This window comes from Macaca fascicularis, chromosome 4, assembly GCF_037993035.2.
Source record: "Macaca fascicularis isolate 582-1 chromosome 4, T2T-MFA8v1.1".
Taxonomy (NCBI): Eukaryota; Metazoa; Chordata; class Mammalia; order Primates; family Cercopithecidae; genus Macaca; species Macaca fascicularis.
This window is the reverse complement of record NC_088378.1, coordinates 128,091,635-128,117,163: the sequence shown is the minus strand read 5'-3', so window position 1 is coordinate 128,117,163 and position 25,529 is coordinate 128,091,635. Positions and strand designations below refer to the sequence as shown.

The window sequence follows — 25,529 nt, the reverse complement described above, 5'->3', positions numbered from 1 at the left end:
CAGGAGATCGAAACCATCCTGGCTAACACGGTGAAACCCCGTCTCTATTAAGAAATACAAAAAACTAGCCGGGCGAGGTGGCGGGCGCCTGTAGTCCCAGCTACTCGGGAGGCTGAGGTCGGAGAATGGCGTGAACCCGGGAGGCGGAGCTTGCAGTGAGCTGAGATCCGGCCACTGCACTCCAGCCTGGGCGACAGAGCGAGACTCCGTCTCAAAAAAAAAAAAAAGAAAAGAAAAAAAAAAAAAAAGAAAGAAAAGAAAAAAAAAAGAATCATATAGCCCAGACACGGTGGCTCACGCCTATAATCCCAGCACTTTGGGAGACCGAGGTGGGCAGATCACTTAAGGCCAGGAGTTCAAGACCAGACGGGCCAACGTGGTGAAACCCCACCTCTACTAAAAACACAAAAAATTAGCCGGGCAGGGTAACACACACCTGTAATCCCAACTATTTAGGAGGCTGAGGCTGAGACATGAAAGTCAGTTTAACCCAGGAGGCAGAGATTGCAATGAACCAAGATCACACCACTGCACTCCAGCCTGAGTGACAGATCGAGACTCTGTCTCAAAAACACAAACAAAAAAGACCCCAAGAATCTTATATGAAGCAGATCCTACTTATCACTGAAGAGATGCTGAAAACACCAGATCCATGCTTTCCCAGCCTCCTTTGTGGCCAGAGCTGGCACTGTCCTAGGCTGGGCCAATCAGGTGCAGCTATCCTAGCCTTTGACTCTGGAGTAAACTGACGAAAATAAGCAGAGTTAAGGGAAGGGTGTTCCTGGTGACAGAAACTTCCAATTTTCATGCAGCTCTAGCAGCAGTGCCAAGCTCAGGTCCCTGGCCTAATGGTGTCAGTGATGTGAGACATGGCATATAGTGGACAGCAGAATCTTCACCAAACACTGTTTTTTGGAGTGGTTTGGTTATGGTTATTATCTGTTTAGGCTCTGAGCCTGGTTCTCCAGGTTTCCCAGTGTTTCTGTGAACTGCTCAGTAGCTTAAATTATTCAGAATCTATTTCCGTTGCTTGCAACTGAGAACTGACAAATATAGCATTTCAGAAAGCTGTCCTCAATTCTCTTTCCCTATACCACCTAAAATCACACCAATCTCTATATTTTCTAAACTTCTATTGCATTATTAAAGAATCCATGCAATTTAGCGCTTTATCATGTACTATCTTACACTTTTTCATTTTCATGTTTATTTACAGTCCCTGTTATATCTGTAAATGATGTCTCTCCAACAATACCATGAATCATGAAAGAAATTAAAATGTCATATCAGGCTGGGTGGGGTAGCTCACGCCTGTAATACCAGCATTTTGGGAGGTCAAGGCGGGCAGATCACTTGAGGTCAGGAGTTCGAGACCAACATGGTGAAATCCTGTCTCTACTAAAAATACAAAAAATGAGCTGGGCCTGGGCCTGTACTTCCAGCTGCTTGGGAGGCTGAGGCAGAAGAATCACTTGAACCTGGGAGGCAGAGGTTGCAGTCAGCCGAGATATCGCCACTGCACTCCAGCCTGGGTCACAGAGGGCAACTCTGTCTCAAAAAAGAAAAAAAAAAGTCATATCAAATATATGTTTAAAATCATGAGAAACTCAAGGCATACTTAAAAAAAAAAAAAACCAAAAAGATGCTTTTTGGTATCACAGTATTTAATATTTATTTTTTCCTTCATCAATTTTTTCAATATTTTGATGCGTACTGAGTACCAAGTACTGCAAAACTGATAAGGATAGAGATGAATAAGACATGTCTCTGATTTTCAGGAACTTTGCTCTGGTGAAGGAGACAAACATGGACACATTGTGATAGTTCCAGGAAGTGGCCACTTGGAGGTGGTTTCAAAGTGCTGTGCGAATCCACTGGGGATTGCTGGGTATTTCACTATCAAGGGGAGGGAGTTGAGTTTCAGCTTGGTCCTTCAGGACAGCACATGGAAAGGGCATGGGCCATGGTCATGTTTCCATAGGACCAGAGATAGACCTGGGTTCAAATCCTGACTCAAACTACTTATTAGCTTTATGATAATGAGAAAGTTACTTACACTCTCTGAACTTCAGTTTCCTTATCTATGAAATGGAGATGATAGCATTTACATATATTGCTGGTTTATTGCGAATATTTTAAAAGACAGTAATTGTATTAGTCCATTTTTTGCTGCTATGAAGACATACATGAGACTGGGTAATTTATAAAGGAAAGAGGTTTAATTGACTCAATTCAGCATGGCTGAGGAGGCCTCAGGAAACTTACAATCATGGCAGAAGGAAAAGCAAACATGTCCTTCTTCACATGGCGGCAGGGAGAAGAAGAATGAGTGAAAGGGGAAAAGCCCCTTGTAAAACCATCAGATCTCGGCCGGGCGCGGTGGCTCACGCCTGTAATCCCAGCACTTTGGGAGGCCGAGGCGGACGGATCACAAGGTCAGGAGATCGAGACCATCCTGGCTAACTCGGTGAAACCCCGTCTCTACTAAAAATACAAAAAACTAACCGAGCGTGGTGGCTGGCGCCTGTAGTCCCAGCTACTCGGGAGGCTGAGGCAGGAGAATGGCGGGAACCCGGGAGGCGGAGCTTGCAGTGAGCGGAGGAGATCGCGCCACTTGCACTCCAGCCTGGGCGAGAGCGAGACTCCGTCTCAAAAAAACAAAAAACAAACAAACAAACAAAAAAAAAACCAAAACAAACAAAAAAAAAATTCATAAACTTTAAGCCGGGCGCGGTGGCTCAAGCCTGTAATCCCAGCACTTTGGGAGGCCGAGACGGGCGGATCACTAGGTCAGGAGATCGAGACCATCCTGGCGAACACGGTGAAACCCCGTCTCTACTAAAAAATACAAAAAACTAGCCGGGCGAGGCGGCGGGCGCCTGTAGTCCCAGCTACTCGGGAGGCTGAGGCAGGAGAATGGCGTAAACCCGGGGGACGGAGCTTGCAGTGAGCTGAGATCCGGCCACTGCACTCCAGCCCGGGCGACAGAGCCAGACTCCGTCTCAAAAAAAAAGAAAAAAAAAAAAAAAAAACAAAACCATCAGATCTCGTGAGAACTCACTATCTTGAGAACAGCATGGAGGTAACCACCCCCATGATTCAATTACCTCCTACTGGGTCCCTCCCATGACACGTGGGGATTATGGAAACTACAAGATGAGATTTGGGTGGGGATACAGTCAAACCGTATCAATAATATATAAAGAATCGCCGGGCGCGGTGGCTCAAGCCTGTAATCCCAGCACTTTGGGAGGCCGAGACGGGCGGATCACGAGGTCAGGAGATCGAGACCATCCTGGGTAACACAGTGAAACCCCGTCTCTACTAAAAATACAAAAACTTAGCCGGGCGAGGTGGCGGGCGCCTGTAGTCCCAGCTACTCGGGAGGCTGACACAGGAGAATGGCGTGAACCCGGGAGGCGGAGCTTGCAGTGAGCTGAGATCCGGCCACTGCACTCCAGCCTGGGTGACAGAGCGAGACTCCGTCTCAAAAAAAAAAAAAAAAAAAAAAAAAAAAATAATAATATATAAAGAATCAAGCCCTCCATAAATAGTTATTAGTAGTACTATTATTGTTGCAGGTCCCATCCTCCAGGGAAACCTTCTTTGATTGCTCTCAATGATCTCTCTCCTCTGAATTCCAGGAAAAGCCATTGTGCTGATCGCTTGGCTTTATTATATACTGCTTTGTATTATTGATATTGTGAGTTTGAATCTCAGTGCACAAACTTATACATGCCCAAAATATCTAATTTCTTCACATTCTAGATATCAAATTAATTTCAACCTTTAGTCTCTATCCCACCAAAATGGCTGTCAATTCAACTTAGGGGGACTTCCCTGAATTGTGCCGTTCTGTGACTCCTGCAGTGATATGGCATTAGAGGAGCCTCCTAATCTACTGTCCATCCAGGTTACCACTTAATGTCCCAGCCCTCATCACCTTGATTCGTGGCTGTACTTCATAGCCTGCCATGCCTAGGGAATCTTTGAGTTGGGAGAATAAGGTTAAGGATGCAGCATCTCTGGGGTCTGACATGGCCATTCACCCTGGAGTCCAGCCACATCACTGGTGTTTTTTCATCTGAAAAATAGTATAATGAGTTATTAAGCAACTATTATATCCCAGGCAGTTTGCTAGATCTTTTGCATATATTATCTCATTTAATCCTCCCACCAACTCTGTGAAAGAGACTCTACTATTACTTTCAGGAACTTTGCTCTGGTGAAAGAGACAAACATGGACGCATTGTGATAGTACCAGGAGCTGGCCATTTGGAGGTGGGATCTATTATTAACCACATTTAGGACTCTTCAAGCTCAAAGAACTTGCCCAAGCTCACATAGTTACAGAGTAGCAGAGGCAAGATTTTAATCCTTGTCTCCAAAGTTAGGTTGATTAACTACCATGCTCTATACCCAGTTTGCAGGGTAGTTCTAAAGATTAGAACTAATGTGTGAAAGTGCCAAGAACAGTATTGGACACATAATAGGCACTCAATTAGGTACAGATATTGTTGTTATTTTTCAAGGGTGATATTTCTAGCTGCTGCTATGAGCTTGCCCAGTTTCCCACTGCAGGGCTGTTGGGAGAATAGGTGGGAACAAGGAAGCTTTTTATAGGTTGGCCCAGTTTCCCCTATTAATGAGTCCATTTATTCATTCATTCATACCCTGTGTCTACTAAAAATACAAAAAATTAGCCAGGTGTGGTGGTAGGCAACTGTGGTCCCAGCTACTCAGCGAGGCTGAAGCAGGAGAATGGCATGAACCCGGGAGGCGGAGCTTGCAGTGAGCTGAGATCACACCATTGCACTCCAGTTTGGGCGAAAGAGGGAGACTCTGTCTCAAAAAAAAAAAAAAAGCAACAGTCCCTGTCAGGATCCCAACTGACTTCTCTGGAAATTGACTGATTCTAAAATCCATGTTGAATTTCAAGGGACTCCAAATAGCCAAAATAATCCTAAAAAAGAAGAACAAAGAGTATTCACAATTTCCAAATTTCAAACCTTGCTACAAAAGGTACAATACTCTAGACAGAATAGCAGAAGGATAAGCAGGCAGATTAATGGTATAGAGAGCCCAGAACCTGGCCAGATTCTTAGATATGACACCAAACTCACTAGAAAAAAATTAGATAAATTGGACAAATGGGATCTAATTAAACTAAAGAGCTTTTGCACAGCAAAAGGAACTATCATCAGAGTGAACAGGCAACCTACAGAATGGGAGAAAATTTTTGCAATCTATCCAACTGACAAAGGGCTAATATCCAGAATCTACAAGGAACTTAAACAAATTTACAAGAAAAAAGTGGGTGAAGGAGATGAACAGACACTTTTCAAAAGAAGACGTTTATGCGGCCAACAAACATGAAACAAAGCTCATCATCACTGGTCATGAGAGAAATGTAAGTCAAACTACAATGAGATGCCATCTCACACCAATTAGAATGGCGATCATTAAACAGTCAGGAAACGACAGATGCTGGAGAGGATATGGAGAAACAGGAATGCTTTTACACTGTTGGTGGGAGTGTAAACTAGTTCAACCACTGTGGAAGACAGTATGGCGATTCCTCAAGGACCTAGAACTGGAATTACCATTTGACCCAGAAATCCCATTACTGGGTATGTATCCAAAGGATTATAAATCATTCTACTATAAAGACACATGCACACATATGTTTATTGCAGCACTATTCACAATAGCAAAGACTTGGAACCAACCCAAATGTCCACCAATGATAGACTGGATAACGAAGATGTGGCACATATACGCCATGGAATACTATGCAGCCATAAAAAAGAATGGGTTCATGTCTTTTGCAGGGACATGGATGAAGCTGGAAACCATAATTCTCATCAAACTAACACAGGAACAGAAAACCAAACACCACATGTTCTCATTCATAAGTGGGAGTTGAACAATGAGAACATATGGGCACAGGGAGGGGAACATCACACACCGGGGCCTGTCAGGGGGTGGGGGGCGAGGGGAGGGATAGTATTAGGAGAAATACCTAATGTAGATGACAGGTTGATGGGTGCAGCAAACCACCATGGCACATGTATACCTATGTAACAAACCTGCACATTCTGCATATGTATCCCAGAACTTAAAGTATAATAAAAAGATTTTTAAAAATTACATAAATTGGACTTCATCAAAATTAATAGCTTTGGTGTCTCAAAGGACACTATGAAGAATGTGAAAGAAGAATGTGAAGGGCCAGGTGCAGTGGCTCACACCTGTAATCCCAGCACTTTGGAGAGCCAAGGCAGGCAGACTGCTTGAGGTCAGGAGTTCAAGACCAGCCTGGGCAACATGGCAAAACCCCATCTTTACTAAAACTACAAAAATTTGCCAGGTGTGGTGGTGAGCACCTATAATCCCAACTACTTGGGAGGCTGAGGCAAGATAATCGCTTGAACCAGGGAGTTGGAGGTTACAGTGAGCCAAGATCGTGCCACTGTACTCCAGCCTGGGTGACAGAATGAGACTCCGTTCTAAAAAAAAAAATGTGAAAAGGCTGGATGTGGTACTCACGCCTATAATCTAAGCATTTAGGAAGGCTGAGGCGAGAGGATTGCTTGAGCCCAGGAGTTCAAGACCCACCTGGGTAATATGGCAAAGGCCTGTCTCTACAAAAATAAAAAAATTAGCCAGGCGTGGCATGGTGGCACGTACCTGTGGTCCCAGCTATTTGGGAGGCTGAGGCAGGAGGATTGCTTGAGCCCAGAAGGTGAAGGCTGCAGTAAGCCATGTTCATGCCACCACAGTCCAGCCTGAGTGACAGAGAGATACTCATGTGAAAAGACAAACCACAGAATGGGAGAAAATATCTGCAAATCACATATGTGATAAGACACTTGCATTTAGAATATAAAAATAACTCTTACAACTTACTAATAAAGAGACAGCCTACTTAAAAAAATAGGCAAGGAATTTGAATGTGCATTTCTCCAAGAAAGATATACAAATGGCCAATAAGTGGATGAAAAGATAGTAGACATCATTACTTATAAGGGAAATAAAAATCCAAATCACAGTGAGATACCATTACACATCCTAGGATGGCCAGAATTAAAAAGTCAGAAAATAACAAGTGCTGGTGAAGATGTGGAGAAACTGGAACTCTCACACACAACTGGTAGAAATGTAAAATGGTGTGGTTGCTTTGGGAAACAGTCTGGCAGTTCTTCAAATGATTAAACATGGAGTTAACATATGGTCTAAAACTTCAACTCATAGGTATATACCCAAGGAAACTGAAAACATATGCCCACACAAGACTTGTACATGAATATTTACAATAGTAATGGCAGCAGCAGCTCCAGATGACTGGCCGCTGCCAAGACGCCATCTGCAGCAGGGAGGCCTGGGCCCCACTCTCCATGGAACAGGCAGAAGGCCCACCCTCCCAGGGTGCCACTGCAGCAGCTCAGCCCCAGCTGTGGACCCAGGCATCTCTGTGCTCTTGGGGGTCCAGGAGGCCCCCTTCTTCCCTGCAGCCTCAGAAGTGCCTGCTGCTGCTGCCTGCCCTCTCCCGGCTTCCAGCACCAGCTCCAATCATGGGGCAAGGTTGGGGCTGAGCCTGGACACTGTGGCAGCCCTGCCAGGTGGATGCACACTCAGGGCAGCACTGACATGCCAGCCCCCTGCTGCCTCGTCCCCTTCCAGACTTTGGGCACCACTGAGCACAGAAGGGAAGCTGAGGGGGTGCTGAGGGCAGCTCAGTGCTGGCCTGCAGGTGCCCTTTGGCACAAGCAACCTGAGTGCCATGGATGGTGGTGGCAAGAGGCAATGGCTACTGGGTAGAATAGGGCAATCCCGGTTAAGCCCCACCTTCAAGCTAGGGGATGCCTGTGGCCTGGGGGCCAGGCTACCAGTCCTGCCAACGGGAGGGGGAACTCATAGTGTTTTTTCCTGGGCCCATACATGGCTGCCCATGGACCAATCAGCATGCACTTCCCCACTGAAGCCCATAAACACCCTGGACTCAGCCAGAGCAGAGCAGACGCCCAGGTGACCAGCAGCAGAGAGGAGCTTCCCACTCCAGGGATGACCTGCCTGCAGAGAGGAGCAACTCACTCCAGGCCCTCTCTGCTAAGAACTGCAGAGATGAGGGGACAACCAGCAGCAGAGAGGAGCCACCCATCCCAGCACCTCGTCCTCTCTGCTGACGGCTGAACACTCATTGGAACACCTTGGCTGCAAAAAGGAGCTACCCATAGCAGACCTCTGAGCTGTTCTACTACTCGATAAAGCTCCTCTATATCTTGCTTACCCTCCACTTGTCTGCATGCCTCCACCCTCCACTTGTCTGCATGCCTCAGTCTTCCTTGTGGCAGGATAAGAACTTGGGACCCACCAAATGGCAAGCCCTGTAACACAAACAGGGCTGAAACATGCCCCTTGCTCGCCACATTGCAGGTGGAGAAGAGAAGAGCTGCAGCCCTTCAGGGAGCCCAGACCTGGGAGCTCCCCAAGCCAGGGCTGTGACTCCCTCTTTGAGGCCCTGTGGTTCCTGGTGTTTCCAAGCTTCCAGGTGCTACTGCATTCCCAGTGCTAGCCAGGGAAGCAGCCTGCAGTCCATTTGGTCCAGCTGCAGCCTCGCAGACAGCCGCCACCTGTGCCAGCACCTGGAGCTGCCTGCCACCTGCAGCAGCCAGCATGCCTGACTGTGCACAGTGCCTGGACCCCACGCTCTCTTGCTCACATACCCCTTGCCACTCCACACCTGGCTTACCCTTGGCAGGCATGGGATCCAGACTGGTAGCGTTAAGTCAAGCACAGCCCGACAGCCTGAGTGGGTGGAAGGAGCTGAGCGGGCCTGAGTCAGGCAAAGGTACCACTGGCCCCAGAGGTTTCTGGCCAGAAAAGTGACACCTCAAAGATCCCATAACAGTAACATTATTCGGCTGGGCGCAGTGGCTCATGCCTGTAATCCCAGCACTTTGGGAGGCCAAGGCAGGCGGATCACGAGGTCAGGAGATCAAGACCATCCTGGCTAACACGGTGAAACTCTGTCTCTACTAAAAATATATAAAATTAGATGGGCATGGTGGCAGGCACCTGTAGTCCCAGATACTCGGGAGGTTGAGGCAGGAGAATGGCGTGAACCCAGGAGGCAGAGCTTGCAGTGAGCTGAGATTGCATCACTGCACTCCAGCCTGGGCGAAAGTGCGAGACTCTGTCTCAGTAAATAAATACATAAATAAACAATAGCATTATTCATTTGGGCTAACAGATGGAAACAACCCAAATGTCAATTAATAGAGGAATGAGTAAACAAAATGTATAGTCATCCATAACCATCTATAAACAAACGTTAATCCAGAAAATGGAATATTATTTAGCTATAAAAAGGAAGTCTGACATGTGCCACAACATGGATGAAACCTGAAATAGGCCAGTTATAAGAGAACAAATGTTGTATGATTCCACTTATGAGGTACCTAGAGTAGTCAAAGTTATAGAGGCAGAAAGTAGAGTGGTAGTTGCCAGGAGCTAGAGAGAGAGGGAACAGGGAGTTGTTCAATGGGTACAGAGTTTCAGTTCAGAAAGATGAAAAAAATACTGGATCTAGTTTGTCCCTGGATCTAAGAAAAAAGAAGAAAAAGTATGGAAGATGAATGGTGATAATGGTTGTGCAATATTCCGATATACTTAATGCGACATAACTATATGCTGAAATGATTAAAGTGGTTATGCTACATATATTTTACCACACACACACACAAAATGAAAGAGGTACTGATGCATGCTACGACATGGGTGAACTCCAAAAACATTATTCAAAGTGAAAGAAGCCAGAGCAAAAGACTACATATTGTATGATTCTATACATATGAAATGTCATCTTAATTTTTTTTTTTTTTTTTTTGAGACGGAGTCTTGCTCTGTAGCCCGGGCTGGAGTGCAGTGGCCAGATCTCAGCTCACTGCAAGCTCCGCCTCCCGGGTTTACGCCATTCTCCTGCCTCAGCCTCCGGAGTAGCTGGGACTACAGGCGCCCGCCACCTCGCCCGGCTAGTTTTTTGTATTTTTAGTAGAGACGGGGTTTCACCGTGTTAGCCAGGATGGTCTCGATCTCCTGACCTCGTGATCCGCCCGTCTCGGCCTCCCAAAGTGCTGGGATTACAGGCTTGAGCCACCGCGCCCGGCCGAAATGTCATCTTTAGAAAAGAGAAGCAGATGACAAGCTGGCCAGGCCTAATTCCAGCCTTAAGACTAGCATCGGTTGCTGGGCGCAGTGGCTCACGCCTGTAATCCCAGCACTTTGGGAGGCCGAGGCGGGCGGATCACAAGGTCAGGAGATCGAGACCACGGTGAAACCCCGTTTCTACTAAAAATACAAAAAATTAGCCGGGCGCGGTGGCGGGCGCCTGTAGTCCCAGCTACTCAGGAGGCTGAGGCAGAAGAATGGCGTGAACCCAGGAGGCGGAGCTTGCAGTGAGCCGAGATCGCGCCACTGCACTCCAGCCTGGGCGACAGAGCGAGACTCTGTCTCAAAAAAAAAAAAAAAAAAAAAAAGACTAGCATCGGCCAGATGCAGTAGCTCACGGCTGTAATCCCAGCACTCTGGGAAGATGAGGCGGGCAGACCGCCTGAGGTCAGGAGCTTGAGACCAGCCTGGTCAACATGACGAAACCCTGTCTCTACTAAAAATACAAAAATAGCTGGGTGTGGTGGTGGGTGTCTGTAATCCCCACTACTCGGGAGGCTGAGGCAGGAGAATCACTTGAACCCAGGAGGTGGAGGTTGCAGTGAGCTGAGATTGCGCCACTGCACTTCGAGCCTGGGCAACAGAGTCAGACTGTCTCAAAAAAAAAAAAAAAAAAACTAGCATAATTGCAGGTGACGTCATAAATGGTGACCCAGATGCCACTACCCACCCACTATAATGGGTATAATAATAACTCAAACAATAGGTGTCAGTGAGGATAGAAAGAAATTGGAACCCTTATACATTGCTGGTGGGATTTTATTTTATTTTATTTGTGACACAAGGTCTCACTCTGTCACCCAGGTTGGAGTGCAATGGTGCCATCATAGCTCACTGTAGCCTCGAACTCCTGGGCTGAAGCAATTCTCTTGCCTCAGCATCTTGAGTAGCTGGGACTACAAGTGGGCACCACCACTCCTGGCCATATGTTTGTGTATATATATATATACACTTATTTATTTATTTTTTTACATATATAAATATATGTATTTATTATTGTATATATATAGTTTCATTTTGTTTTGTAGCGACCAGGTCTTGCTTTGTTGCCCAGACTGGTCTTGAACTTCTGGGCTCAAGCAATCCTCCTGCCTCAGCCTCACAAAGTTCTGGGATTAAAGGCGTAAGCCACCATGCCCATTTGCTGGTGGGATTTTTAAATGCTGCTGTCACTGTGCAAAACAGTTTGGTAGCTATTCAAAATGTTAAAATTGGAGTTACCATGTGGCCCAGCAATTGCACTCCTAGCTGCAAAAAAAAAAAAAAGAAAGAAAAAAAGAAATCCTATATCCACAAAAACCTTGTACCTGAATAACTTATAGCAACATTATTCACAATAACTAAAAAGTAGAAACATGAATATTCATCAACTGATACATGGAAAATCAAATGCAGTATATCCGTACAAAGAAACACTATTCAGTGTTAAAATGAAGTACTGACACATGCCACAACATGGATGAACCTTGAAAACATGCTAAGTGAACAAAGTCAGATGCAAAAGGATACACATGTATGATTCTATTTACATGAAATGTTCAGTATAGGCAGGAAAATCTATAGATACAGAAAAGTGTATTCATGGTTGCCAAGCACTGCGGCGGGTGGGTTGAAATGGGGATTAATTGCTAATGGATATGGAGATTTTTTAGGGGGTGATGAAAATCTAAAATTAATTATGGGCTGAGTTTGGTGACTCAGGTCCGTAATTCCAGCACTTGGAGAGGCCGAGGCAGGCAGATCAACTGAAGTCAAGGGTTCGAGGGCTGGGCGTGGTGGCTCACGCCTATAATCCCAGCACTTTGGGAGGCTGAGGCAGGCAGATCACGAGGTCAGGAGATCGGGACTATCCTGGCTAACACGGTGAAAGCCCGTCTCTACTAAAAATACGAAAAATTAGCTGGACGTGGTAGTGGGCACCAGCTACTCAGGAGGCTGAGTCAGGAGAATCACTTGAACCCGGGAGGTGGTGGTTGCAGTGAGCCAAGATCACACCACTCCCACTCCCTCTTTCCCTTTAAAAGGAAAAGGAGAGAGAGAGAAGAAAGAAAGGAAGGAAGGAAGGAAGGGAGGGAGGGAGGGAGGGAGGGAGGGAGGGAGGGAGGGAGGCAGGAAGGAAGGAAGGAAGGAAGGAAGGAAGGAAGGAAGGAAGGAAGGAAGGAAGGAAGGAAGGAAGGAAGGAAGGGAAATGAGGGGACCACGTCCTCTCCCAACTACTTCAGAGGGCTGGTAGGACTAGGGTCCTCCCTACCTGAGCACCAGCTTAGGGTGAAAGGGAGGAAGAGGAATCCTTAACAGAAGCATTATCTGTCCCTCTAACCCTCCTTTCAGAAGTGGCCGCTCTAAAAAGTCCTCTTGTCCTCTGACTCTTAGATCCCTCATACTTTTTACCTCATCCAGCTGTATACATGCAGTGAAACACACTTTAACTGTCCCAGATACTTGGGAGGCTGAGGCAGGAGGATCACTTGAGCCCAGGAGGTGGAGGTTGCAGTGAGCCATGATCATGGCACTACACTTTAGCCTGGGTGCACAGAGAAAGACCCTGTCTCAAACCAAAACCAAAACTAAAACCAAACAAAACAATAACAACAACAACAAATCCATACACACACTTTAGGACAGACCTCTGTAGTAGGATGGTGTATTTATGTACAGTGGCTAAAACTCGCAAGGAGCTGCTTACCCAGTCAGCCAGGCAGTCATGGTTTGTTTGTTTTTGTTTGTTTTTGTTGTTGTTGTCGTCGAGACGGAGTTTTGCTCTCGTTGCCCAGGCTGCAGTGCAATGGCGCCATCTCAGCTCACCAAAACCTCCGCCTTCCAGGTTCAAGCCATTCTCCTGCCTCAGCCTCCAGAGTAGCTGAGATTACAAGTATGTGCCACCACGCCCGGCTAATTTTGTATTTTTAGTAGAGGCGGGGTTTCTCTATGTTGGTCAGGCTGGTCTCGAACTCCCGACCTCAGGTGATCCACCCACCTTGGCCTCCCAAAGTTCTGGGAATACAGGCGTGAGGTACTGCGCCCGGCCACAGCCATGGTTTTTAATCACTAAGAAGAGAAAGGGAGGCTGAGGCAGGTGGATCACCTGAGGTCAGGAGTTCGAGAGCAGCCTGGCCAACATGGTGAAACTCTATCTCACCAAAAATACAAAACTTAGCTGGCTGGGTGTTATGGCGCATGCCTGTAATCCCAGCTACTCAGGAGGCTGAGGCAGGAGAATCACTTGAACCGAGGAGGTGGAAGTTGCAGTGAGCTTAGATCATGTCATTGTACTCCAGCCTCGGTGACAGAGACTCCGACAAAAAAAAAAAAAAAAAGGGGCCAGGCGCGGTGGCTCAAGCCTGTAATCCCAGCACTTTGGGAGGCCGAGACGGGCGGATCACGAGGTCAGGAGATCGAGACCATCCTGGCTAACACGGTGAAACCCCATCTCTACTAAAAAATACAAAAAAAAAAAAACTAGCCGGGCAAGGTGGCGGGCGCCTGTAGTCCCAGCTACTCGGGAGGCTGAGGCAGGAGAATGGCGTAAACCCGGGAGGCGGAGCTTGCAGTGAGCTGAGATCCAGCCACTGCACTCCAGCCCGGGCAACAGAGCGAGACTCCGTCTCAAAAAACTAAAAAAAATTTTTAAAAAGGAGGGGTTCATTTTTTTCTAACTTTCTTATTTTCTTGGGTTAAACTAGCACTCTTAAATTAACCTGCCTGCCTATAGGCTTTCCAGACCAGGAGTGATATATATAACTTACAAGTCTTACTGGGGACCTGCAAGCCCCAACATGCTCTGAAGCCTGGAAAAGTAGGTGGAAGAAGGAAAAGATAGAACTTGGCACAGAGAGAAAAAAAACATCTGTGCTGGGCTAAAAAATATATGAGTACGAATGTTAGATTTTGTGAGTTACATCAGGGACACATGTGCATATCTGCATTTGATGTGTGTGCAATTGTGTGGCCAAGAGGGTGTCTGTGAGTGAGAAGACACATCTAAAGATTTAATGAGAAGAATAATGATTTGGGATCCATCTGCCTTGTTCTCAGTGCCAAGAGGAATAGTAGGCACAGGATTCACTGCAGGGGTAGATGGTGAAAGCAGTCAGAAAGTGATGGGTTGTTTGGGGTACCCCTGAATAATGTCTCCCCGCCTAGCTGGCTCTTGCTTGAAATTTAGCAGTTAGCTAACTGTGTCTCTAAGGATTTTAAATTTTTCTTCATACTTTTCTTTATTTCCACATTTTCAAGACATACCCGAGACTGGGTAATTTATAAAGGAAAAGAGGTTTAATGGACTCACAATTCCACATGACTGGGGAGGCCTCACAATCATGGTGGAAGGTGAAGGAGGAGCAAAGGCACATCTTACATGGTGGCAGGCAAGAAGTGCTGAGGGTATTGCAATTATAAACAAAAGGTTATTAATGTAAAATCATATATTTTAGTACTTGACAGTAGTTCAAATAAAAAGTCTCGAGGGAGGTTCCTGATTCAATTTAGACCATGAGGCCTTGTGTTAAGGGAGTGGATTGGATATTGTGGATTCTGATCTAGAACATGTGCTGTGATGCGTACTAGTTCTATAATCCTGGGCAAGGCTCTTGACATCTGTGGGGCTTAAACCTGAGTGCAAGAATCTCCCAATTGCAGATTGTAGGATCCTCTCCTAGAGAGTCTCATTCGGCAGGTCTAGAGTGGACCCTGGAATGTGCATTTCAATAAGTAGCCCAGGTGACTCCAAAGCAAATGCTATACAGACGACTCTTTGAGACACACTGTTCCATATTCTCCAAATCTCCATTTTAAAAAACTTTATTGTGAAAAAATTTCAAATGTATCAGGCATAACTCATTCACCTGCATCTCACTTTGTTGCACTTTGCAGATTACGTTTTTTACAAATAAAAGGTTTGTGGCAACCTGGTATTGGGCAAGTATATCAGCATCATTTTTCCAACAGCTTGTGCTCACTTCATGTTTCTGTATCACATCTTGGTAATTTTCACAATATTTCAAACTTTTCATTATCACTCTGTCTCTTATAGTGATCTGTGATCACTGTGATCAGTGATCTTTGATGTTACTATTGTAATTGTTTTGGGATGCCACAAATCACACCTATGTAAGACAGAGAATTTAATAAATATGTGTTCTCTGATGGCACCACCTACCAGCCGTTCCCCTATCTCCCTCTTCTTGAGCCTCCTTATTCCCTGATACACCCACTATTAAAATTAGGTCCATGAATACCCTAAAATGAGACCAGGTGGGTGGCTCACATCTGTAATCTCAGCACTTTGGGAGGCCGAGGCAGGTGGATAACTTGAGGCCAGGAGTTTAAGATCAGCCTGGACAAGGTGGTGAGACCATGTCTCTACTAAAAATACAAAAAATAGCTGAGTGTGGTGGCATACTCCTGTAGTCCCAGCTACTCAGGAGGCTGAGGCAGGAGAATTGCTTGAACCCGGGAGGTGGAGGTTGCAGTGAACTGAGACTGTGCCACTGAACTCCAGCCTGGGTGACAGAGCAAGACTCTATCTCAAAAATAAATAAATAAATAACTCTACAATGGCCTCTAAGTTTTCAAGTGAAAGAAAGAATTGCACATTTCTCACCTAAAAAAAAGAGAAGAAAAAAGCTTCTAGGATGGAGAATGTGAGGGGAAAAAAAGCTAGAAATGATTAAGCTTAGTGAGGAAGGCATGTTGAAAGCCAACATAGGTCAGAAACTAAGCCTCTTGGCCAAACAGCAAGTTGGGAATGCAAAGGAAAATTTATTGAAGGAAATTAGAAGTGCTATTCCACTGAACACACAAATGATAAGAAAGCAAAACAGCCTTATTGCTGATATGGAGAACATTTTAGTGGTCTGGATAAGGAACCAACCAACTACAACATCCCCTTAAGCCAAAGTCTAATCCAGAGTAATGCCCTAACTCTTCAATTCTATGAAGGCTGAGAGAGGTGAGGAAGCTGCATATGAAAAGTCTGAAGCTAGCAGAGGTTGCTTCATGACGTTTAAGGAAAGAAGCCTTCTCTATAACATAAAAGTGCCAGTGAAGCAGCAAGTGCTGATGCAGAAGCTGCAGTCAGTTAACCAGAAGATCTACCTACAATCACTGATGAAGGTGGCTACATGAAACAACAGATTTTTTTTTTCTTTTTTTTTTTTTTGAGATGGAGTCTCATTCTGTCGCCCAGGCTGGAGTGCAGTGGCATGATCTTGGATCACTGCAACCTCAGCCTTCCGGGTTTAAGCAATTCTCCTGCCTCAGCCTCCCAAGTAGCTGGGATTACAGACACATGCCACCAAGCCCAGCTGATTTCTGTATTTTTAGTAGAGATAGGGTTTCACAATGTTGGACAGACTGGTGTCGAACTCCTGACCTTGTGATCCGACCTCCTTGACCTCCCAAAGTGCTGGGATTACAGGCGTGAACCACCAAGCCTGGCTGAAACAACAGATTTTGAATGTAGATGAAACAGCTTTCTATCAGAAGAAGATGCCATCTAAGACTTTCATAGCTAGAGAGGAAAAGTCAACGCCTAGCTTCAAAGCTTCAAAGGACAGGCTGACTCTCTTGTTAGGTGTTAATGCAACTGGTGACTTTTAGTTTAAATTAATGCTCATTTACTATTCTGAAAATCGTAGGGCTCTTAAGGTTTATGTTAAAGCTATTTTTTTTTTTTTTTTTTTTTTTTTTGGAGATGGAGTCTTGTTCTGTCACTCAGGCTGGAGTGCAGTGGTGCAATCTCGGCTCTCTGCAACCTCCAACTCCCAGTTCAAGCAATTCTCCTGTCTCAGCTTCTTGAGTAGCTGGGATTACAGGCACGCACCACCACACCCAGCTAATTTTGGTACTTTTAGTAGAGAGAGGGTTTCGCCACGTTGGCCAGGCTGGTCTCAAACTCCTGATCCCAAGTGATCTGCCTGCCTCAGCCTCCCAAAGTGGTGGGATTACAGGCATGAGCCACCATACCCAGCCAAATCTACTTTATCTGTGCCCTATAAATGCAATAACAAAGCCTGGATGACAGCGCATCTGTTTATAACACAGTCTATTGAATATTTTATGCCCACTTTGGAGGACTACTTCTCAGAAAAAGATTCCTTTCAAAATATTACTGTTTATTGACCAATGCACCCATCATTCAGGAGCTCTGACGGAGATGTATAAGGAGATGATTGTTGTTTTTATGCCTGTTAACACAACATCCAGGCCGGGCACAGTGACTCACGCCTGTAATCCCAGCACTTTGGGAAGCCAAGGCGGCAGATCACTTGAGGTCAAGAGTTCGAGATCAGCCTGGCCAACATGGTGAAACCTGTCTCTACTAAAAATACAAGAATTAGCCAGGTGTGGTGGCCCACACCTGTAATCCCAGCTACTCGGGAGGCTGAGGCAGGAGAATCACTTGAACCTGAGAGGCGGAGGTTGCAGTGAGCCAAGATTGTGCCACTGCACTCCAGCCTGGGCAGCAGAGTGAGACTCCATCTCAAAAACAAAAAAAGAAAAGAAAAGAAAAAAACTACATCCATTCTGCAGTCCATGGATCAAGGAATAATTTAAATTTTCGAGTATTATTTTATTATTATTATTATTTTAAGATGAAGTCTTGCTCTGTCACCCAGGATGGAGTACAGTGGTGTGATCTCAGCTCCCTGAAACCTCTGCTTCTCAGGTTCAAGCAATTCTCCTGCCTCAGCCTCCCGAGTAGCTGGGATTACAGGTACACACCATCACGCCTGGCTAAGTTTTGTAGTTTTAGTAGAGCTGGGTTTTCCCCATATTGGCAAGGCTGGTCTTGAACTCCTGACCTCAGGTGATTTGTTTGCCTCGACCTCCCAAAGTGCTTGGATTACAGGCATGAGCCACTGCACCTGGCCTCAAGTATTATTTTAGAGACAGGTTCTCACTCTATTGCCCAGGCTAGAGTGCAGTGGCCCAATCATAGCTCACCGCAACCTCAAACTCCTGGGCTCAACCCATCCTCCCACCTCAGCCTCCTGAGTAGCAATGACTACAGCTGGGCACCACCATGCCCAGCTAATTTTTTATTTTTATTTCTGTAGAGATGAGGTCTTGCTATGTTGCTCAGGCTGGTCTCAAACTCCTGGCCTCAAGCAATCCTCTCACCTTGGCCTCCCAAAGTGCTAGGATTGGAAGTGTGAGCCACTGTGCTTGGCCCAAGTATTATTTAGGAAATACATTCCATAAGGCTAGAGCTGCCATAGACAGTCATTCCTCTGATGGATCTGGACAAAGTAAATTTAAAATCCTCTGGAAAATAACCCTCTAGATGCCACTAAGAATATCTGTGAGCCAGGCGTGTTGGCTCATGTCTGCAATTCCAGCACTTTGGGAGGCTGAGGCAGGATGGCTTGAGGCCAGGAGTTTGAAACCAGCTTAAGCCACATAGTGAGACCCTGTCTCTATTAAAAAAAAAAAAAAAAAAAAAAAGAACATTTATGATTCCTGGGAGAAGGACAACGTATATCAACATTAACAGAAGTTTGGAAGAAGCTGATTCCAACCTTCATGGATGGACCTTCAAGATATCAGTGGAGGAAGTAACTGCAGACGTGATGGAAACAGCAAGTGAATTAGACTTAGAAGTGGAAGGCCAGGCGCGGTGGCTCACGCCTGTAATCCCAGCACTTTGGGAGGCCGAGGCGGACGGATCACGACATCAGGAGATCGAGACCATCCTGGTTAACACGGTGAAACCCCGTCTTTACTACAAATATAAAAAATTAGCCGGGCGTGGTGGTGGGCGCCTGTAGTCCCAGCTACTCTGGAGGCTGAGGCAGGAAAATGGCATGAACCCAGGAGGTGGAGCTTGCAGTGAGCCGAGATCGCAGCCACTGCACTCCAGCCTGGGCGAAAGAGCCAGACTCCATCTCAAAAAAAAAAAAAAAAGAAAAAAAAAATTAGAAGTGGAGCCTGGCCAGGTGCAGTGGCTCACACCTGTAATCCCAGCACTTTGGGGGGCCAAGGCAAGAGCATCACTTGAGGCCAGGAGTTCAAGACCAGCCTGGGCCAGGTAGCAAGACTCAATTAATTACTAAAGATTGTGAAATGCAAACCTGCATCTCTTAGTTTTTAAAAACAGGAAACTTAATTCTTGACATTGAGGGATATGGGGCTTCTTACTGAGATTAAGTGGGATAACCATAATTGTTACTTGTTTACCTATTCTTCTTCAAGCACTGTACACACCTATGTAAAGGAAATACCAACACCATGCCTGACAAACAGATAATAAAATAAAGATGCAGAAGTAACTTGCCTAACATCCCTCTGCTAAAAGCATTCAAACCCACGTCCATATAAAGGTTATGTTCTTCCCACTGCTTCTTTAAAAGATTTACTGGACGACTACCCTAAGCAAAGCACTTGCCCTAAGCCGGCTAAATTAATTATTCAACTCTCTCAACAGTACTTTAGTATTGGTATTGTCCCTGTTGTACAAATAAAGAAGTTGAGGCTTGGCGGGGCGCAGCGGCTCACGCCTGTAATCCCAGCACTTTCGGAGGCCGAGGCGGACGGATCACGAGGTCACAGACCGAGACCATCCTGGCCACATGGTGAAACCCCATCTCTACTAAAAATACAAAAAACAAAAACAAACAAAAAACAGCTGGGCATGGTTGCGCACGCCTGTAGTCCCAGCTACTCGAGAGGCTGAGGCAGGAGAATCGCTTGAACCCGGAAAGCGGAGGTTGCAATGAACCGAGATTGTGCCACCGCACTCCAACCTGGCGACAGCGCGAGACAGTGTCTCAAAAAAAAAAAAAAAAAAAAAAAGTTGAGGTTCAAAGAGGTTAGGTAACTTGTCCAAGGTCATACAGCCCTAGAATGAGAGAAAACGGTTGTGTCTCAAAGCGGCATTATTTGTCCGTGGGACACGTATGTTTGAATTTCCATCCATCCATCTATCTGGCACTGATGTCTCTCTATGCTGCTCAGACTGTTCTCGAACTCCTGGGCTCAGACCATCCTCTGGGGATCTACAGGCGGGCAGGCACTACCTGCGCGCAGGCACTACCGGCGCGCGCTACCGTAGTGCGCGGCTCCCCACCTCTTTAAAAACTGGAGATTGCAATGCTTGCGCCAACTAGTAAGCTTTCACAGTTGGGAGCGAATATACCACGTGAGAGATTATAAATGACGTCGCACTAAGGGAGGGATGGATCCTTAAAGCAAGCCAGGCCACAAAAGCGTGCCGAAACGCAATGGTGCCACTGCGACAGCGCGCCTGCGTGCAAAGGCTAGCCGAAGCAGAGAGCAGTGCGCATGCGTGCAGCTACTCGCATATGGGCGTGGCTAAGAGCGCCGGCTAAGTGTTCCAGCCTCGGGGGTGCACCAGCCGTGGCTGGCGCAGCACCCCGCCCGGGCAGTAGTTTTTTTTGCATACACCAGTATTCAGGATATCGGAATCCGGTGCACAGCAGCTTCTTCAGGTTTGAGGTTCCGGATGCCTGGGGACGGAGAAACGAGAGGGGAAAAACAGATGGAAAGGTGGGTGACCAGCGTCCAGAAATCCAACGGGGAAACCTCCTACCTTTCTACCTTTGGTACCGCGAGAATGGGCGGGGTCTGGCTTCGGGGCGGAAGCGACGGGCGGTCCTGGTTCCGGGGCGGGGCTGGAGGCGGGGAGACCGGGCTGGAAAGCGCCAGCAAAGCCGGCTGTTATTCTGCATCGCGTTCACGCTCAACTTTGCCTTCAGGTGAGGCGTCCATGGAGCGACTTCTGGCCCAGCTGTGCGGCAGCAGCGCAGCGTGGCCGCTCCCGCTGTGGGAGGGGGACACCACAGGCCACTGCTTCACCCAGCTGGTGCTCAGCGCCCTGCCCCACGCACTTCTCGCCGTGCTCAGTGCCTGCTACTTGGGCACCCCGAGGTGGGTAGAGACAAGCGCAAGGCATCTGTCCGTGTGTGCCTGCAGATCTCACCCGCAACCTACATCTTCCGGCAGTGTCACCAGAATAGCTAGGTCTCTGGAGTAGGGCAGAAGTAGAATAAAATCTAAGCATTACTACTTAGCAGCAGTGTGGCTGTTCTTGGGCAAGTACCTGCCTTCTCTGAGTCTCATTCTTGGGAGGTTTAAATGAGATAATTAAGCATATAGTGCAGTGCCTGGCATGTTTTTAAAGGTCTAATGAGTGTCAGAAATCATCAGAACTATCCATTTTCAGTTACCCAGACTCAGCTGTCATGAATTGAAGGCAGAATTGGGGGAACAACGTTTTTAGCCAAAAGCGCTGACGTGTTTAAGTTGTAGGCTCAGTTTCTCACCATTTCAACCCATGAAACGTTAGTGTTTCCAGATTAAGAAAAGTATACGTAGGCTCAGCTGAAGGGGAAGCAGTAGATAGACAAGAAGAGCAAAATCAAACATTAAACCTTCCCCCAATTAAGGGCTATAAGGTGTGGGTGCTAAACTTACCTTGATTTTGTATTTAGTTCTTTTATGGCTAGAGATGACTAAAGTTAGTCTCTTTCTAGCTGCTGAGAAGACAGGAGGGCGGTCTGGTCTCTGGCTTTAGCAGTTCCTAGTCTGATGGGGGAAAGTGTCCCTATCCAAGAGGTCTTGCTTGCTTTCTCATTAGATTGAGTTCCCAAAAGACTGTGCCAATTTTTAATAGCTGCTCCTCTGAGAAGGCTGTGGATGTCTTTGCTAGGTGATTAAACCCTTCTAGACTTTTGTCTCTGTGTAAGAAACAAATCAGAATTCCTCCTAGACCAAGCAGATCCACAGCTTCTCCTATCCAAGGGATTCATCCGCTCCCTGCGAAAGCAAGGAAGACCATCACGTGATCAATAGAAATTGTGCCTCATTTCACTTATCAGCCTTGTGTGTGTTGCTGAGAAGGGTTAGAGAGATCGAGAACCTAAGATAGGAAAGGGCCTCAGAAGGCTTTTAATTTGAGACTCACTGCTCACTGTGCTGGTGAGGAAAGTGAGATTAAGAGAGGAAAAGAGACTTGGGGTGATGAGGTTGGTTGATGGCCAACTTGGGGCCAGTTTTCTTGGGTCCTCACATCTTAGGAAATACAACTCTTTTTTTTTCTTTTCCTTTTTTCTTTTCTTTGTGTGTGTGTGTGTGTGTGCTTTTTTTTTTTTTTTTTTTGACAGGGTCTCCCTCTGTCAAAATTTTAGGCCGCGCCCGGCCTAAAATTATTTTTAATAGGCCAGATGCAGTGGCTCAAGCCTGTAATGCCAGCACTGTGGGAGGCCAGGAGTTCGAGACCAGCCTGCCGACGTGGCAAAATGCCATCTACTAAAAATACAAAAAAATTGACCTGGCACAGTGGCTCATGCCTGTAATCCCAGCACTTTGGGAGGCTGAGACAGGCGGATCACTGGAAGTCAGGTTGAAACCAGCCTGGCCAACATGGTGAAACCCTCTCTTGAATCACTTGAACCCACGAGGTGGAGGTTGCAGTGAGCTAAGATTGCACCACTGCACTCCAGCCTGGACGACAAAGCGAGACTCTGTCTCAAAAAAAAAAAAATATATATATATGTATATATATTATTTTTGGTAGAAAGAAGGCCTTGCTTTGTCGTCCAGGCTGGTCTTGAACTCTTGGGCTCAAGCAATCCTTCTTCCTCAACCTCCTAAAGTTCTGGGTTTACAGATGTGAGCCACCATGCCCAGCTAGAAACAAATTTTTTTTTTTTTTTTTTTTGAGACAGGGTCTTACTCTGTCACCCAGGCTGGAGAGCAGTGGCGCTCTGCAACCTCCACCTCCACTGCAACCTCCACCTCTTGGGTTCAAGCGATTCTCCTGCCTCAGCCTCTGGAGTAGCTGAGACTACAGGTGTGTGCCACCATGCCTGACCAATTTCCATATTTTTACTAGAGATGGAGTTTCGGCCGGGCGCGGTGGCTCAAGCCTGTAATCCCAGCACTTTGGGAGGCCGAGACGGGCGGATCATGAGGTCAGGAGATCGAGACCATCCTGGCTAACACAGTGAAACCCCGTCTCTACTAAAATACAAAAAAAAACTAGCCGGGCGAGGTGGCGGGCGCCTGTACTCCCAGCTACTCGGGAGGCTGAGGCAGGAGAATGGCGTGAACCCGGGAGGCGGAGCTTGCAGTGAGCTGAGATCCGGCCACTGCACTCCAGCCTGGGCGACAGAGCGAGACTCCGTCTCAAAAAAAAAAAAAAAAAAAAAAGAGTTGGAGTTTCACTGTGTTACCCTGGCTGGTCTTGAACTCCTGGCCTCAAGCGATCCACCTGCCTTGGCCTCCCAAAGTGCTGGGATTACAGGCATGAGCCACCATGCCCAGCCCAGAAATAGAATTCTTAAAGGCTGATTTTTATTCCCATCTAAATCCTTACAAATCAGTGTCATCAGGTGGACTTTTAAGAAAACGCCCAGCTACTAGGGAGGCTGAGGCAGGGGAATCGCTTGAACCTGGGAGGCGGAGGTTGCAGCGAGCTGAGATCCCGCCACTGCACTCCAGCCTGGCAACAGAGCAAGACTCTGCATTTTAGTTTACAAGCAAACTTTTAGTAACCTAGCCCTGCCAACAAAGGGTGTAACAGACTCAGTCCTCTTTTTATATGAACTTTCAAGACATGCTGACACTCACTGCTGCAGGTATGTTTTCCTGTATTTAATTTTTTTTTTTGGATGGAGTCTCTCTCCGTCGCCCAGGCTGGAGTGCAGCGGCACGATCTCAGCTCACTGCAACCTCCGCCTCCCAGGTTCAAGCGATTCTCGTGCCTCAGTGACCCAAAGTAGCCGGAATTACAGGTGCGTGCCACCATACCCAGCTAATTTTTATATTTTTAGTAGAGATGGGGTTTTACCATGTTGGCCAGGCTGGTCTCAAACTCTTGACCTCAAGTGATCTGACCGCCTCAGCCTCCCCAAGTGCTGGGATTACAGGCATGAGCCACCGTGACCAGCCCCTGTATTTGATTCTTAATGCAACAGATCATTTTTTGTTTATTAAAAACATTTCTTTGGCCGGGCGCAGTGGCTCAAGCCTGTAATCCCAGCACTTTGGGAGGCCAAGACGGGCGGATCACGAGGTCAGGAGATCGAGACCATCCTGGCTAACACGGTACAAAAAAAACTAGCCGGGCGAGGTGGCAGGCGCCTGTAGTCCCAGCTACTCGGGAGGCTGAGGCAGGAGAATGGCTTGAACCCGGGAGGCGGAGCTTGCAGTGAGCCGAGATCCCGCCACTGCACTCCAGCCTGGGTGACAGAGCAAGACTCCGTCTCAAAAAAAAAAAAACAAAAAAAAAAAATTTCTTTGTATGCCAAGAAGATGTAAAGACAAGCAGAAAGAGATATTTTTCTTCAGCTAAAGGAGTCACAAAAGCAATGCACACCACCTTCTACAATCAGTGGAAAGAGAGTAGAATATTCCAAGGCTTTATAAAGTTTAGGCTACCATATTAGAATATAAAAGCTGTATGTAGGCCGGGCGCGGTGGCTCAAGCCTGTAATCCCAGCACTTTGGGAGGCCGAGACGGGCGGATCATGAGGTCAGGAGATCGAGACCATCCTGGCTAATACGGTGAAACCCCGTCTCTACTAAAAAATACAAAAAACTAGCCAGGCGAAGTGGCGGGTGCCTGTAGTCCCAGCTACTCGGGAGGCTGAGGCAGGAGAATGGTGTGAACCCGAGAGGAGGAGCTTGCAGTGAGCTGAGATCCGGCCACTGCACTCCAGCCTGGGTGACAGAGCGAGACTCCGTCTCAAAAAAAAAAAAAAAAAACTGTATGTAAGTCCAATTTTTATTCATCTAATAGTGCTTCAGGTGAATTTAAGGGTACTCTTAGGTGGATCCTTTTGTAAAAATGAATATGTACCCTTTAGCGGTTATCTGCATGAAAACTTTGGATTTTTTTTTTTTTTTTTTTCCTGAGATGGAGTCTCCTTCTGTCGCCCAGGCTGGCGCGCAGTGGCGTGATCTCAGCTCACTGCAACCTCCGTCTCCCGGATTCAAGCGATTCTCCTGCCTCATCCTCCTGAGTAGCTGGGATTGCAGGTGCCTGCCACCATGCCTGGCTAATTTTTGCGTTTTTGGTAGAGATGGGGTTTCACCATGTTGGCCAGGCTAGTCTTGAATTCCTGACCTCAGGTGATCGTCCCGTCTCAGCCTCCCGAAGTGCTAGGATTACAGGCGTGAGCCACAGCACCTGGCCTGGATTTTTTTTAAATTTTAGATTCATGAGGGATATGTGCTTGTTTGTAATTATACATGGATATATTGTGTGATGCTGAAGTTTGGGCTTCTAATGATCCCATCACCCAAGTAGCAAACATAGTACCCAGGATTTTTTT

General features: G+C 46.6%; 1 protein-coding gene and 1 long non-coding RNA gene across 47 annotated transcripts in view; one reads left to right on the top strand and one right to left on the bottom strand.

The window, feature by feature from the left end:
* Positions 1–3,747: 3,747 nt before the first annotated feature.
* On the bottom strand, positions 3,748–20,819 carry LOC135970622 (uncharacterized). 2 transcript variants are annotated; one of them, XR_010586404.2, is made up of 3 exons: positions 20,783–20,819; positions 6,691–6,788; positions 3,748–4,084 (listed from the first exon to the last, which is right to left on the bottom strand). It is a non-coding gene; the product is annotated as an uncharacterized lncRNA (long non-coding RNA). The 2 variants fall into 2 exon arrangements; XR_010586405.2 differs by lacking the exon at positions 20,783–20,819 and adding an exon at positions 8,291–8,429 and having other exon boundaries at positions 3,953–4,084.
* Positions 20,531–25,529, top strand: part of ABCC10 (ATP binding cassette subfamily C member 10) — a 24,779-nt gene continuing 19,780 nt past the window's right edge. For 30 of the 45 annotated variants that reach the window (XR_010586402.2, XR_010586403.1, XR_012433757.1 and 27 more), the window contains exons 1-3: positions 20,531–20,739; positions 20,949–21,120; positions 23,889–23,987. Coding sequence is in view for 34 of the 45 variants with exons in the window: in XM_074037979.1 (XP_073894080.1) it covers positions 20,960–21,120; positions 23,889–23,987 (260 nt within the window). In the remaining 11 variants the exon portion in view is untranslated. The remainder of the gene's footprint in view (positions 20,740–20,948; positions 21,121–23,888; positions 23,988–25,529) is intronic. The other 15 variants (XR_012433762.1, XM_074037985.1, XM_074037981.1 and 12 more) reach the window with 1 other exon arrangement.